This window comes from Typopeltis vanoorti, chromosome 5 (genome assembly GCF_054136105.1).
Source record: "Typopeltis vanoorti isolate ZY-2024b chromosome 5, IOZ_Tvanoo_1.0, whole genome shotgun sequence".
Classification (NCBI taxonomy): domain Eukaryota; kingdom Metazoa; phylum Arthropoda; class Arachnida; order Uropygi; family Thelyphonidae; genus Typopeltis; species Typopeltis vanoorti.
Genome location: NC_143553.1, coordinates 130,948,064 through 130,965,680, shown reverse-complemented (window position 1 = coordinate 130,965,680; position 17,617 = coordinate 130,948,064). Strand labels below are relative to the sequence as shown.

General features: G+C 36.4%; 1 protein-coding gene across 1 annotated transcript in view; it reads right to left on the bottom strand.

Moving 5' to 3' along the window:
• Window positions 1-1,499: 1,499 nt before the first annotated feature.
• LOC150106816 (protein D3-like) overlaps window positions 1,500-17,617 on the bottom strand; it is a 68,933-nt gene continuing 52,815 nt past the window's right edge. Inside the window, exon 6 of the mRNA XM_090392728.1 lies at window positions 1,500-1,997. Within this exon, the coding sequence (XP_090248854.1) occupies window positions 1,780-1,997 (218 nt within the window). The 3' untranslated portion in view covers window positions 1,500-1,779. The remainder of the gene's footprint in view (window positions 1,998-17,617) is intronic.

Genomic DNA, 17,617 nt, shown 5'->3' with positions numbered 1-17,617 from the left:
AGCTATCTGCATACAATACTGAACAACAATTAATTTGTGCCACATTCCATGTGGTTTTGTTCAGCTTATATTGTAAGGATTTGTTTTTTGTAACACTATAGTTAATTTACCTTTATTTTTATGTATTTTTAACCCAGTAAAAGGCACAAGTATTAGTGGCAAAACTAGTAGATTTCATAGTCTATATTTTTGACCAAATAAAAGCCAGTTTAGTTATACTTATCAGTCAAAAGTCTCCATTATCCAGTCAATAATATTTTTTTAATTCACCACCAGAAATGCAAAATGGATAAGCCAAAGGCTCAATAATATCTCAAGTCTGTTATGTTCTATCACTTAGCAGTAGACTACAACAAACAAATCTCAAGATTAATATCCCCCACGCAAGCAAAAAAAAACTTATTAGTCAATACCCCACCAAGTGCTCAATAATCAGCCTTAATCCTTAAAGAAAGCCATGATGCCAAACTTGATCAAATGCTTTGAAAATATCAAGAATGGCCATGACGTCTTCCAAATCAATCCATGGCCTGTATTCAAAGGTGGGTAAAGTTAGTGAAGAATTGTGCAGAACAAGAATGGCAGCATCCATATTGCTGATCACCAAATAACACATGAATCTCTAGATAGTAAAGAAATTGGTTGTCGATGTCCTCTTTCACTTTTGAGAGTAGAGGTGAAGGAAATGATACAATAGTTTGATGGCCGGCTTTTATCTCCCCCCCTCCATTTTTTTTTTTTTTTAAGGAGTAGGCTAGTGTCATCCATTCTGTTAGATAAATGATAGGTAAGTGTGTGACAGCTTGAAGAAAGTGATACTGGATGGTTGTTAGTTTTGGTGCATAAGTCTTGATACAACTGGATTCATACCATCTGGGTTGAAGATTTACTACTATCATGATTCTTTAAGAATTTTTCTGTTGAAAGTTCAGGGGACATAATATGGGTAGTTTGTGGACTAGTAGGAGGAAATGTACCTTGACTAAAAGAGTTAGAGGAAGGCTGATATCAAGATATCTGCCTTATCTTTAAGAAACATTACAATTGTTTCCATCAATCAAGCGAAATTGTTCATAAGAATCTAGTAGTAGTAACCGGAATGTTACTAAATATCTTGTGTATTTCTTGAGTATTTGTAACTGAAATTATGATGGCAATTAAATGCCACTATACCTGTCAAGGTTAGAAGTGTTTTAAAGCTGATGGAATGTCAAAGAGTATCTTCTACTGAGTGTCATACTAGACATTTCTGAAAATATTTCTCTGAATAGATACTTACAAATCTCTACTTGGGCCGCAGTATTAGATTACTCCCAAACAAATTGTGCCCTATATACCAAGGATGGTATGACTGAGATTACAGCATATATGGGTAATGTTATCACAAACAGAATAACTTGTTTAATTTAGTAATAACTCACAAGTATGTTTGACGAGTTTTGATGAAACTAATCAGTAATTTCTCTGGAAAGAAAAAAAAAAAGGACAATCTCAAAAACTGCAGTTTACACAAATGTAATCTTTATTAGCTGTAAAGCAAAACAGTGCTTCCACCATCACTCCCTCCCACACACAAACACACTGCATATATTATCTGCATATAAAATCATGGACCGCTTGACAATGAAAGCAACAGTGATTAAAACTGCCACACAATAAGTGGAAAAATGAAGTGTTAAGTAAAGGCTGTGTATACTTCCAGTGTCAAGCAAGTAATTCAGTTGTATAATTTTCTGGTGTCAAAATAGCAACAATACCAAAATGTGTTACAAATTCCATTCAATTGCCACTTAGTTGCTCATATAACGTGGGAACATAATCATCCCACTGTGCCTGAAAAAAATTTCCAGCAATTGGCATTCCAAGTTCATATTTCTCTGCAAAATTGCGAATTCTGAAATTCCCACGATGATCTCCCGAAGTATTTGTGAGACGTTTCTCATCACAATCAAGCTGCCCAGGCTGTTTATAAATCAGAAACACATAACGGTGTAACCCTGTAACAATAAAACAGAAATTATATTAAATTAAAAGACAGGAATCTGGATTTTCTAATCATATTTTTAATAATAATCCAACACACAAAAAAGTTTTCAGCCTATCATATTTTACTACTACTAGTATTATTATTATTAAGAGAGACCTGCCGGGAATCAGGGACTCATCGATGAATGCCACAGACTACACGCACCAGATATGAAACTTATTCTTGAATTCATTCACACTGCTTGCACTCAACATCCAATAGCAATCCATTGCAATCACCAACACCCTATAAGAGAAAAATCTAGCCCTCACCCTCCCCCCTTCTTAGTGTCATTCATTCTCAGCATCCAAAGATGCCCTCTTGTCCTTTCCCACCCTTCATAAATTGAAAAATTAAATCCTGTGTGACCTTTTCAGAAGTTTGTAAGTCTCAATCATATCACCCCTCTTTCTCCTGTTTGCTAGTGTCTGCAGTATACAAATTCGCAATCTGTCTTCATAATCAGTATTCCGCAATCCTGATATCATTTTTAACACTCTTCTTTATACTCTTTTTTTTGCTATATCAGAATCACAATAGAAATCAGGAGACAGGGCCTCAGTACAATAATCCAAATGAGATCTATCAACGCCTTATAAAGAGGCAAAATCACATCCTTATCTTTACATTTCAGCATTACAATTATCTATCGAGTTATCTTTGCTACATGGCCCATGAACTTCAACTTCTTATCTACTAACACTCCAAGATTCCTAGCCTCATCAGTGTCTTCTAACATAATCTCACCAATATACTACGACATTGGATATTTAATCATGCCGAAGTGAATGACTTCAACATTTACTAACTTCCATTTTCCATCATCAAATTCCTGCCATATACCCTCAAGGGGTGTATAGGATATGATAGTTTTGCATGAAAAATTTACATCATTACTAACTTCCTATCTACAATTTTCCTCTAAATCAGTCTGTTACTTGTCAAGACTCCAACATTATCAGATCTTAATGAAGGAGATATGAATCTTTTGATGTTTAACTGCCAGTAAGCGAAACTCTAAGAACTCTGACTAAGATCTATGAGTTTCATACCGAAAAACTTTCGGCAAATCCAAGTGTAAGTAACCACTTGGTAGTGCAACACCAAGGCAACTCGAATCAAAGGTGGAGCAAGCTCCCTCACTATCCTTGATATTTTCTCATAATGTAAAAATACAGCCCTTAGGGGATGTAACACTGTAATTACATTATGAGGAGAGGTCACTACCCAGACCGGTTTCAACTTTTTTGAAGTCTCATCAGTGAGTAGGCAGACCTGGAGGATAACAAATTTTAAGTGAAAAGAACTTACATACCTTCACTATACGAATGCCATAAAGGTGTGCTTGTATATTATAACATTGATTGAAAGCCAAAGGCTATTTTTCTGGCAACCTTAATAATAATGAAGGATATATGAATCTTTTGATGTTTAACTGCCAGTAAATTAATTTACTGGCAGTTAAATTAATTAATATAACTGCCCTTTAATTTAATTAATAAATTAACTTGATTAATTAATTAAGTTAAATAAATTAGTTTAATTGCCAGAAAAATAGCCGTTTCGCTTTCAATCTAATATATAAGCACACCTTTATGGCATTTGTATAGTGAATGTATGCAAGTTCTTTTCACTTAAACCTTGTTATCTTCCAGGTCTGCCTACTCACTGATGAGACCTCAAAAAAGGTTGAAACCGGTCTGGGTAGTGACCTCTCCTCATAATATAATTACAGTATTACATCCCTTAGGGGCTGTGTTTTTACATTATGAGAAAATATCAAGGATAGTGAGGGAGCTTGCTCCACCTTTGATTAGTTGCCTTGGTGTTGCACTACCAAGTCGTTACTTACACTTGGATTTGCCGAAAGTTTTTCGGTATGAAACTCATAGATCTTAGTCAGAGTTCTTAGAGTTTCGCTTGCTGGCAATTAAACATCAAAAGATTCATATCTCCTTCATTATTATTAAGGTTGCCAGAAAAACAGCCGTTTGGCTTTCAATCTATGTTATAATTATCAGATCTTATATTTCTATTGTCTAAGGCACTTTGTACAGTATCAATCCACCTATATTCTCTGGGTCGTTTTCCTGCCAATCTTGCAGAGAACACTTGTTTTGCTAATCTTTCCTAGCCCATTATATTTAAGTGATGATACCACCTGAGATGAGCTCTGATAATGCATTCCTGGATGCTGACAATGTCTAGTTCTTTCCTAATATCCTCTTTTTTTAATATGATATTGCCATTGATGTCATCTGTTCATGCCTCTAATCTTTCTCAGGACTCTCATATCTGCGGTCTCTAGTCTTTGGTCAAGTGTTTTACTTCTGACCCAGCTCTCAGATCCATAAGTTAAGACTAGTTTGAACACTGTCTTGTATACAGCTAATTTAGTGTTTTGACTAATTTCTCTCTTATTCCATATGAATTTATTCAATTGACTTCCCACCATACCAGCTCTGTTGATTCTGTTGTCTATTTCCATATTTAATTTACCATCTTCACTAAAAATCATGCCTAAGTAGCTGAAATGTTTTACTTGTTACACAGGTTCTCCGTACACAAAGCAGCTATTTTCATCGTCTTTGTCTTTTTATTCCTGACCTTCATACTACATCTATTACAACAGTGATTCAATTTAGTCAGAGAATCATGCAGACTTGGAGCGGATTTATTTAGAAGTATAACATCGTCTGCATAAAGCAAAGAGCTGACATTAACATCTGCAATTTTGATATCATGTTTAATATCACTTTCCTTCATAATGTGATCCATATAGATAATGAATAACAGAGGGGATAACGTACATCCTTGTCTCACATCAGATTTAAAATTACACCATCTTCCTGCACTTCCTTCAGTTCTAACTACTGACTTACAACTCAAATAAAGACTAAGTATTGCTTGATATAATGCCCCATTGACACCATAAAAGTGTAGAGTATTGAATAGCTTCTCTCTTGGCACCTTGTCATATGCCTTTTCCAGATTTACGAAACTTAAATACAGATCTGGGGGTGCTTAAGGGTCAAAGCTGTATAACTGAGAGGAGACCTCCACATAGCCTTTAAAGGAATGCGGAGAACCGACCAGGGCTTCTGACCTAATGTCCAATCCTCACCTTCTCGTGGTGCACCCTGTTGGGTATCTACTTTGATACTGAACGAACGAGGATGGGCTGGCAATTTGGGATTTAGCCGACCAAATTGTATTCTTATTGGTTAAACCAAAATAAAAAATGATGGTACAACATGACGAAATTTCATGCCGGCTGGGCTGTCGCCCGGTTAAACAAGGCCCCCGTTGTTTTCGCCAGGGAACCAGGGCGAACAGCAAAAAGTCAGCTACTGGAACAAATCTGAAAACAAACCCCAACTCAACATCACCAGAGTTAAAGATCGGTACTATCAACGTAAGAAGCCTGAATGGCAAAGAAATGGAGCTAGCTGAGGAATTAGATAAGTACCAGATCGACATAATAGGGGTGACTGAAACAAAAAAGACCAAAACTGGTGAGATCTTTCTGAGCAATAAATACAAAATGTTATATTCAGGCAATGACAATCAAGGAAAAGAAGGAGTAGCCATAGTATTCAACACAAAACACGAGGCTAATCTTCTTGAATGGCAGTCAGTCTCAAGTAGAGCAATGTGGGCAAATATGAGAATGGGGAACTGGACAATGAGACTTATTTGTGCCTATGGTCCCACAGAAGGTTCTACTAAGGTAGAAGTGGAGGAATTTTTTGAGGCTTTAGAAAAAGCAACTGACACGATGAAAAAGGAAAAGTTGGTCCTTGTTGGGGATCTAAATAGTAGAGTAGGAAATGATTGTGAGACATACAAAAATATTTTGGGAAAATTTGGAGAAAAGCGCAAACCTAATAATAATGGGAAATATCTATTGGATTTCTGCTCAGGACATGGACTGGTTATTACTAACACCATGTTCCAACATAAAAATGTGCACAAATTTACATGGAGAGAAGAGGAGGAATGAAAAAAGTCTCGTTGACTATGTTATTGTCGATAGTGATGTTTTCTCCCTGGTGCAGGACACCAGAGTGTACAGAGGATTTGAAATTGGAAGTGATCACTACTTAGTCTTGAGCAGGATAAAATTGAATTTCATATTGAAAAGAATAAAATGTAAGAAAGTTTTAAAGCGAATAAAAGTTGAGCAGCTCTCAGATGTGATCTGTAGACTAAAATACAGAAATATTATTGAAAAGAAAATGAAAGAGTTTGAGAACAGGAATCAAACCTTGGAGATTCAGTGGCAAACTCTGAAGGAAACATTGATTGATTCTGCCAGAGAGGCATGTGGTGAGGTTGTGTGCAAGGATAAAAAAATCAGAACTCCCTGGTGGACACAGGAAGTTAAAGAGGCAGTGAAGGAAAAGAAGAAAGCATATCAAAAGTTCCTGGCAAATAAGTCAGCTTTTACTCTTACAGAATACAGAGACAAATGTAAGAAAGCTAAACAGTGTGTAAAACTAGCTAAACAAAAGTCATGGGAGGACTCTGGCAAGAATATAGAAAATAAATATCAAGAAGGTGGCAAAATATTCTGGAGGTTGTTGAAGAAGCTTAGGAATGGAGGAAAGAGTGCTGTAAAAGGAATTAGAGATGATAAAGGTGAAATGAAAACAGGAGAAAAAGATATCCTTGAAGTATGGAGTAATTTCTTTGAAAAACTGCTAAATGAAACAAGCAGTGATGACAGCACAGTGATAAAAAACACTGACCAGGCATGCAGTCAGGAATACATATCCATACTTGAAGTAGAAAAAGCCATCAAAGGCTTGAAATGTGGAAAGGCAGCAGGAGTAGATGATATTCGACCAGAAATGCTGAAGTATGGTGGTATAAGAGTCTTACAGTGGCTGCACTGCATAGTTCAGAAAGCCTGGACAGAGGGACGAATTCCTGATGATTGGAGTAGAGCTCTCATAGTACCCATATATAAAAAGGGAAATAAAACTGAATGTGAGAATTACAGAGGTATTTCCCTACTGAGTGTTCCTGGCAAGATCTATGCAAGTATACTTGAGAAACGGTTGAGAAGAATTGTGGAAGAAAAGCTTGGTGAAGAACAAGCTGGATTCAGGCCAAATAGAGGCTGTCAGGATCAGATCTTCACTTTACGACAAATAGTCGAGAAAGCATGGGAATATAACAAAGATCTGTATTTAAGTTTTGTCGATTTGGAAAAGGCATATGACAAGGTGCCAAGAGAGAAGCTATTCAATACACTGCAGTTATATGGTGTCAATGGGGCATTATATCAAGCAATACTTAGTCTTTATTTGAGTTGTGAGTCAGCAGTTAGAATTGAAGGAAGTACAGGAAGATGGTTTAATGTTAAATCTGGTGTGAGACAAGGATGTACATTATCCCCTCTGTTATTCATTATCTATATGGATCACATTATGAAGGAATGTGGTATTAAACCTGATATCAAAATTGGAGATGTTAATGTCAGCTCTTTGCTTTATGCGGATGATGTTATACTTCTAAATAAATCCGCTACAAGTCTGCAAGATTCTCTGACTAAATTGAATAGCTGTTGTAATAGATATAGTATGAAGGTCAGCAATAAAAAGACAAAGACAATGAAAATAGGCAGAATCATTGAAAATGTCAACTGTGTTGTGAATGGAGAACCTGTGGAACAAGTAAAACATTTCAGCTACTTAGGCACAATTTTTACTGAAGATGGTAAACTAAATATAGAAATAGACAACAGAATCAGCAAAGCTGGTATCGTGGGAAGTCAATTGAATAAATTCATATGGAATAAGAAAGAAATTAGTCGGAACACTAAATTAGCTGTATACAAGACTGTGTTCAAACCAATTTTAACTTATGGATCTGAGAGCTGGGTCAGAAGTAAAACAATCGACCAAAGACTAGAGACCGCAGATATGAGAGTCCTGAGAAAGATTAGAGGCGTGAACAGATGGCATCAATGGCAGTATCATATTAAATATGAGGATATTAGGAAAGAACTTGACATTGTCAGCATCAGGAATGCATTAGCACAGCTAATCTCAGATGGTATGGTCACTTAAATAGAATGGGAGAGGAAAGATTAGCAAAACAAGTGTTCTCTGCCAGGTTGGCAGGAAAACGACCCAGAGGAAGACCAAGATATAGGTGGATTGATACGGTACAAAGTGCCTTAGATGATAGAAATATAAGATCTGATAATGTTGGAGTCTTGACAAGTAACAGACTGATTTGGAGGAAAATTGTAGATAGAAAGTTAGTAATGATGTAATTTTTTCATGAAGTACTGTCATATCCTGTACACCCCTTGAGGGTACATGGCAGGAATTTGATGATGATGATGATGATGAAATACAGATCTTTGTTATATTCCCATACTTTCTCAACTATTTGTCATAAAGTGAAGATCTGATGCTGACAGCCTCTATTTGGCTTGAATCCAGCTTTGTTCTTCATCAAGCTTTTCTTCCACAATTCTTCTCAACTGTTTCTCAAGTATACTTGCATATATCTTACCAGGAACATTCAGTAATGAAATACCTCTGTAATTCTCACATTCAGTTTTATTTCCCTTTTTATATATGGGTACTATAAGAGCTCTACTCTAATCATCGGGAATTCGTCCCTCTGTCCAGGCTTTCTAAACAATGCAGTGCAGCTACTGTAAGACTTTTATACCACCATACTTTGGCATTTCTGGACGAATATCATCTACTCCTGCTGCCTTTCCACATTTCAGGCTTTTGATGGCTTTTTCTACTTCAACTATGGATATGTATTCCTAACTGTATGCCTGTTAAGTGTTTTTTTACCACTGTACTATCACTGCTTGTTTCATTTAGCAATTTTTCCAAGTAATTACTCTATACTTCAAGGATATCTTTTTCTCCCATTTTCATGTCACCTTTATCATCTCTAACTCCTTTTACAGCACTCTTTCCTCCATTTCAAAGTTTCTTCAACAACCTCAAGAATATCTTACAACCTTCTTGATATTTATTTTCTATGTTCTTGCCAAAGTCCTCCCATGACTTTTCTTTAGCTAGTTTTATACAGTGTTTAGCTTTCTTTCATTAGTCTCTGTATTCTCTAAGAGCACAAGCTCACTTATTTGCCAGGAACTTTTGATATGCTTTCTTCTTTTCTTTCACTGCCTCTTTATCTTCCTGTATTCACCATGAAGTTCTGATTTTTCTATCGTTGCAGACAACCTGACAACATGCTTCTCTGGCTGAATCAATCGGTGTTTTCTTCATGGCTTGCCACTGAATCTCCAAGGTTTGGTTACTGTTCTCAAACTCTCATTTTTTGTTCAATAATTTTTGTGTATTTTAGTCTACAGTTCACATCTGAGAGCTGCTCAACTTTTATTCGCTTTAAAACTTTCTTACATGTTATTCTTTTTAATATGGAATTCAATTTTATCCTGCTCAAGATTAAATGGTCATCGCTTTCAATTTCAAATTTTCTGTACACTCTGGTGTCCTGCACCAGGGAGAAAACATCACTATCGACAATAACATAGTCAACGAGACTTTTTTCATTCCTCCTCTTCTCTCCATGTAAATTTGTGCACATTTTTATGTTATAATATTGTGTTAGTAATAACCATTCCATGTCCTGAGCAGAAATCCAACAGGTATTTGCCATTATTATTAGCTTTGCTCTTTTCTTCAAATTTTCCCAAAATATTTTTGTATGTCTGACAATCATTTCCTACTCTGCTATTTAGATCCCCAACAAGGAACAACTTTTCCTTTTTCATTGTGTCAGTTGCTTTCTCTAAAGCATGAAAAAATTCCTCCACTTCTACCTAAGTAGAACCTTCTTTGGGACCATAGGCACAAATAAGTCTCATTGTCAAGTTCTCTATTCTCATATTTGCCCACACATCACTCTACTTGAGATTGCCTGCAATTCAAGAAGATTAGCTTCATATTTAGTGTTGAATACTATGGCTACTCCTCCTTTTCATTGATTGTCATTGCCTGAATATAACATTTTGTATTTATTGCTCAGAAAGATCTCACCAGGTTTTGTTTTTTTTGTTTCAGTCACCCCAATTATGTCGATCTGGTACTTATCTAATTCCTCAGCTAGCTCTATTTCTTTGCAATTCGGGCTTCTTATGTTGATAGTACCGATCTTTAACTCTGGTGATGTTGAGTTGGGGTGTGTTTTCAGATTTGTTCCAGTAGCTGACTTTTCGCTGTTTGCCCTAATTCCTTCGTGAAAACAACGGGGGCTTTGTTTAACTGGGCAACGCCCCAGCCAGCATGAAATTTTGTCATGTTGTACCATCATTTTATATTTTGGTTTCCTGATTACCCCTAGTTACCTTTGCATCATCAGCAAATATCTGTATGTTGCTTGTCAAATCGTTCCCAATATCATTAATATACAGATTGATAACAGTGGTGTACCACAAGCACTGATCCTTGTGGTACACCACTGGTTAACTTAAATCTTGCAAATTCACATCCCTGTATACCACTCTTTGATATCTGTCAGCCATCCTCTTATCCAAGCTAATATTCTATAATTCAAACCCATATTCTCCAATTTATGCATTCTGTATTCTGTCAAAAGCCTTAACAAAATCCAACTGTTATAGAATGTGAGCAAGTTGCTAAAAACATGACCTTTCCTCAGTACACCCATGCTGTTCATTGCAAAACAGATTCACTATCAACCTATTTTTAAATGCAAACCCTAACCAATTTTTCCAACATCTTCACTACCACTCCTGAGATACTAACTGGGATCTTCCCTGTTCTGAGTTTTTCTCTGTACTGGGTAGCTCAATACCGCACACTTCAAACTGCTATACATCCGTTTGGTATGCGTGTTAAAGAGACTATGCAAGCTCTTGGTAGAAATGTTGACAACACTGCCTACACTAAACATAACAGCATCCCTCCATGGCAGGTTTGCACACCATCCTGCAATCTCACTCTCACTTTTGTCAGCTACAGAAATCTCATACTCCATCATCTGTTTACCTCCAATTGTTTAATGCAGGGATCGGCAACCTTTTTAGACTCACGGGCCACATTCAACTCTTTTAATAATCAGGCCGCAAGCGTTTAATTAAGAGAAAATAGTGAGTGAAAAAATACTTAAGTTATCCATTTTAATTATATCAATCTTAAAAAAATACAGAAATATTTGAAGTACCAGATATGAAACAAACATGAAAATGAAACTCAATGAAAAATTATTATCACATAAAAACAAAGTAATATAGTTTATGCATCACAATATGTCTGTGTCTCCTTGCTTAATGTGACTTTTGTGATTGTTTTCCCTTAGCCAAATTATCTATATCCACTTTACAGCCTGAGGTGCAAATTCGAATCAAAGCTTACAAAGTTCATCAGTCAGGTCAAGAGAAATTTATTTTTTCTAAAACTCATGGCAGAAAATGCTTATTCACAAATGTATGTGCTTCCAAATGCAACTATTATCTTCTTTGATAAACTGATTAATACTTCAAATTTTTTTGGTAAGCATCGATAAAATTTTTGAATGAAAATGTATTCCTTAATGTTTAATGTATTCAATGAAAATGCATTCTTTAATGTTTCATTGTGCTGTAATTCCAAAACTTCCACCTGTAGTTGGTTTGGTACATCATCAATGTCGACATTAAAAGTGTTCAAAAATAATCGCATTTCGATGCTATTTTTATGAAAATCAACAAATCTTGTTGAAACTTCCGTTTGTAAATCTTCAATAATTACAATACTTTTGTTTGTATTTCCGAGTTACACAGATGATATCACGAAGTATGGGTATAAAATTATTTTTAATTTATTATTCATATTGAAATAATTCAACATATGGGCTACATACCATGTAAATATGGTCAACCTTTTATGGACGACTGCCAAAAAATGCATGTTTGGGCTGCATGCGGGCCGCCAGTTGTTGACTCCCTGGTTTAATGCACACGGAGCAGCACACTCTGATTTCTTGCCTATCTATACTGATGGTTCAAGAACTAATACATCTGTTGGCTATACTGCTGTGTTTCCTGACATTATTATCTCCAACCAGATCCCACCTGATTGGAGTAATTATACAGCAGAGTTACATACCATTCAGCTTGCACTTGTTCATATAAAAGAAAACTGCTACCAAAAGTGTATAATTTATACAGACTCATTGAGCTCTTTATAGCCTATCTCCGCTCCTATGTATAATCCACATCCAGTACTTCATGAGGTGTTGCACCTGTCACACAAAATGAAAATCCTTAATTTGATGTTCAGTTGTGCTGGATTTCCAGCCACATTGGAATTAAGGGAAATGAGGCTGCAGATGCAGCTGCTAAATCAGCTCAAACTATCTCCACGTACTCTCTGTATATGGTACTGTTTGACAGTACCATATACAGACTACAGACAGTTTATACGATCAAAGCTAATTGCTAAATGCCAGTCATCATGGCAGGAAGCATTAACAAACAAATTATATGCCATTAAACCTGAAATAAAGCATTGGCATTCCAGTCAACGAATAACACAGGAAGTTGTTCTCACTAGGCTCTGAATAGGTCACAGTCATCTTACACATTCTTATTTACTGAGAGCTAATGACCCTCCCATGTGTGAAAAATACAATACACATCTCCCTGAGCTCTAATAGTACCCATATATAAAAAAGGGAAATAAAACTGAATGTGAGAATTACAGAGGTATTTCTCTACTGAGTGTTCCTGGCAAGACCTATGCAAGTATACTTGAGAAACGGTTGAGATGAATTGTGGAAGAACTTGATTGGTGAAGAACAAGCTGGATTCAGGCCAAATAGAGGCTGTCGGGATCAGATCTTCACTTTACGACAAATAGTCGAGAAAGCATGGGAATATAACAGAGATCTGTATTTAAGTTTTGTCAATTTGGAAAAGGCATATGACAAGGTGCCAAGAGAGAAGCTATTCAATACGCTGCAGTTATATGGTGTCAATGGGGCATTATATCAAGCAATACTTAGTCTTTATTTGAGTTGTAAGACAGCAGTTAGAATTGAAGGAAGTACATTATCCCCCTCTGTTATTCATTATCTATATGGATCAATTTATGAAGGAAAGTGGTATTAAACATCATCATCATCAAATTCCTGCCATGTACCCTCAAGGGGTGTACAGGATATGACAGTACTATATGAAAAATTACATCATTACTAACTTCCTGTCTACAATTTTCCTCCAAATCAGTCTGTTACGTGTCAAGACTCCAACATTATCAGATCTCATATTTCTATCCTCTAAGGCACTTTGTACCGTATCAATCCACCTATATCTTGGTCTTCCTCTGGGTCGTTTTCCTGCCAACCTGGCAGAGAACACGAACACTTGTTTTGCTAATCTTTCCTCACCCATTCTATTTAAGTGACCATACCATCTGAGATTAGCTCTGCTAACGCATTCCTGGATGCTGACAATGTCAAGTTCTTTCCTAATATCCTCATATTTAATATGATACTGCCATTGATGCCATCTGTTCACGCCTCTAATCTTTCTCAGGACTCTCATATCTGCGGTCTCTAGTCTTTGGTCAAGTGTTTTACTTCTGACCCAGCTCTCAGATCCATAAGTTAAAATTGGTTTGAACACAGTCTTGTATACAGCTAATTTAGTGTTCCGACTAATTTCTTTCTTATTCCATATGAATTTATTCAATTGACTTCCCACGATACCAGCTTTGCTGATTCTGTTGTCTATTTCTATATTTAGTTTACCATCTTCAGTAAAAATTGTGCCTAAGTAGCTGAAATGTTTTACTTGTTCCACAGGTTCTCCATTCACAACACAGTTGACATTTTCAATGATTCTGCCTATTTTCATTGTCTTTGTCTTTTTATTGCTGACCTTCATACCATATCTATTACAACAGCTATTCAATTTAGTCAGAGAATCTTGCAGACTTGTAGCGGATTTATTTAGAAGTATAACATCATCCGCTTAAAGCAAAGAGTTGACATTAACATCTCCAATTTTGATATCAGGTTTAATACCACATTCCTTCATAATGTGATCCATATAGATAATGAATAACAGAGGGGATAATGTACATCCTTGTCTCACACCAGATTTAACATTAAACCATCTTCCTGTACTTCCTTCAATTCTAACTGCTGACTCACAACTCAAATAAAGACTAAGTATTGCTTGATATAATGCCCCATTGACACCATATAACTGCAGTGTATTGAATAGCTTCTCTCTTGGCACCTTGTCATATGCCTTTTCCAAATCGACAAAACTTAAATACAGATCTTTGTTATATTCCCATGCTTTCTCAACTATTTGTCGTAAAGTGAAGATCTGATTCTGACAGCCTCTATTTAGCCTGAATCCAGCTTGTTCTTCACCAAGCTTTTCTTCCACAATTCTTCTCAACCGTTTCTCAAGTATACTTGCATAGATCTTGCCAGGAACACTCAGTAGGGAAATACCTCTGTAATTCTCACATTCAGTTTTATTTCCCTTTTTATATATGGGTACTATGAGAGCTCTACTCCAATCATCGGGAATTCGTCCCTCTGTCCAGGCTTTCTGAACTATGCAGTGCAGCCACTGTAAGACTTTTATACCACCATACTTCAGCATTTCTGGTCGAATATCATCTACTCCTGCTGCCTTTCCACATTTCAAGCCTTTGATGGCTTTTTCTACTTCAAGTATGGATATGTATTCCTGACTGCATGCCTGGTCAGTGTTTTTTATCACTGTGCTGTCATCACTGCTTGTTTCATTTAGCAGTTTTTCAAAGAAATTACTCCATACTTCAAGGATATCTTTTTCTCCTGTTTTCATTTCACCTTTATCATCTCTAATTCCTTTTACAGCACTCTTTCCTCCATTCCTAAGCTTCTTCAACAACCTCCAGAATATTTTGCCACCTTCTTGATATTTATTTTCTATATTCCTGCCAAAGTCCTCCCATGACTTTTGTTTAGCTAGTTTTACACACTGTTTAGCTTTCTTACATTTGTCTCTGTATTCTGTAAGAGTAAAAGCTGACTTATTTGCCAGGAACTTTTGATATGCTTTCTTCTTTTCCTTCACTGCCTCTTTAACTTCCTGTGTCCACCAGGGAGTTCTGATTTTTTTATCCTTGCACACAACCTCACCACATGCCTCTCTGGCAGAATCAATCAATGTTTCCTTCAGAGTTTGCCACTGAATCTCCAAGGTTTTATTCCTGTTCTCAAACTCTTTCATTTTCTTTTCAATAATATTTCTGTATTTTAGTCTACAGTTCACATCTGAAAGCTGTTCAACTTTTATTCGCTTTAAAACTTTCTTACATGTTATTCTTATCAATATGAAATTCAATTTTATCCTGCTCAAGACTAAATAGTGATCACTTCCAATTTCAAATCCTCTGTACACTCTGGTGTCCTGCACCAGGGAGAAAACATCACTATCAACAATAACATAGTCGATGAGACTTTTCTTATTCCTAGCCTCTTCTCTCCATGTGAATTTGTGCACATTTTTATGTTGGAACATGGTGTTAGTAATAACCAGTCCATGTCCTGAACAGAAATCCAACAGATATTTGCCATTATTATTAGCTTTGCTCTTTTCTCCAAATTTCCCAAAATATTTTTGTATGTCTCACAATCATTTCCTACTCTACTATTTAGATCCCTAACAAGGACCAACTTTTCCTTTTTCATTGTGTCAGTTGCTTTTTCTAAAGCCTCAAAAAATTCCTCCACTTCTACCTTAGTAGAACCTTCTGTGGGACCATAGGCACAAATAAGTCTCATTGTCCAGTTCCCCATTCTCATATTTGCCCACATTACTCTACTTGAGACTGACTGCCATTCAAGAAGATTAGCCTCGTATTTTGTGTTGAATACTATGGCTACTCCTTCTTTTCCTTGATTGTCATTGCCTGAATATAACATTTTGTATTTATTGCTCAGAAAGATCTCACTAGTTTTGGTCTTTTTTGTTTCAGTCACCCCTATTATGTCGATCTGGTACTTATCTAATTCTTCAGCTAGCTCCATTTCTTTGCCATTCAGGCTTCTTACGTTGATAGTACCGATCTTTAACTCTGGTGATGTTGAGTTGGGGTTTGTTTTCAGATTTGTTCCAGTAGCTGACTTTTCGCTGTTCACCCTGGTTCCCTGGCGAAAACAACGGGGGCCTTGTTTAACCGGGCGACGCCCCAGCCGGCATGAAATTTTGTCATGTTGTACCATCATTTTTTATTTTGGTTTAACCAATAAGAACACAATTTGGTCAGCTAAGTCCCAAATTGCCTGGTATTAAACATGATAATAAAATTTGAGATGTTAATGTCAGCTCTTTGCTTTATGCGGACGATGTTATACTTCTAAATAAATCCACTACAAGTCTGCAAGATTCTCTGACTAAATTGAATAACTGTTGTAATAGATATGGTATGAAGGTCAGCATTAAAAAGACAAAGACAATGAAAATAGTTAGAATCATTAAAAATGTCAACTGTGTTGTGAATGGAGAATCTTGAACAAGTAAAACATTTCAGTTACTTAGGCACGATTTTTAGTGAAGATGGTAAATTAAATATAGGAATAGACAACAGAATCAGCAAAGCTGGTATGGTGGGAAGTCAATTGAATAAATTCATATGGAATAAGAGAGAAATTAGTAAAAACACTAAATTAGCTGTATAGAAGACAGTGTTCGAACCAGTTTTAACTTATGGATCTGAGAGCTGGGTTAGAGGTAAAACACTTGACCACAGATATGAGATTCTTGAGAAAGATTAGAGGCGTGAACAGATGGCATCAATGACAATATCATATTAAAAACGAGGATATTAGGAAAGAACTTGACATTGTCAGCATCCAGGAATGCATTGGCAGAGCTAATCACAGGTGGTATGATCACTTAAACAGAATGGGCGAAGAAAGATTAGCAACACAAGTGTTCTCTGCCAGGTTGGCAGCAAAACGACCCACAGGAAGACCAAGATATAGGTGGATTGATACGGTACAAAGTGCCTTAGACAATAGAAATATAAGATCTAATAATGTTGGAGTCTTGACAAGTAACAGACTGATTTGGAGGAAAACTGTACATAGGAAGTTAGTAATGATGTAATTTTTTTCATGTAGTACTATCATATCCTGTACATCCCCTTGAGGGTACATGGCAGGAATTTGATGATGATGAAATGAAGCAATATCAGAATGTGTCCCGAGAGTTGGAAGAATAAATAGGGTAGGAATCAAATAGATGTGTTAGCTTATTAAGCAAGAGATTTGTAAGAAAAGGGAAGGAATACGGTATGCATAAGGATGATGCCCATTACGAATGTTATAAGCAGCAGGCTAGAATAGTCACAACTGTTGTACAGAGAGCAAAGACTGAGTATGAAAAGAAACTAGCTCTGCCTGCTAAAGATAACCCAAGAATAAGCATGATAGCTGGTGTGTGTGTGTGTGTGTGTGTAGTATTTGGCCTCCCTCAATGAGTCTTTGACTCCCTGGAGGTCTCTCTTAATAATAATAATATTATTAGTTGTCCTCTCTAATAACGAAGAAATTCCCATACCATTTTGCTGC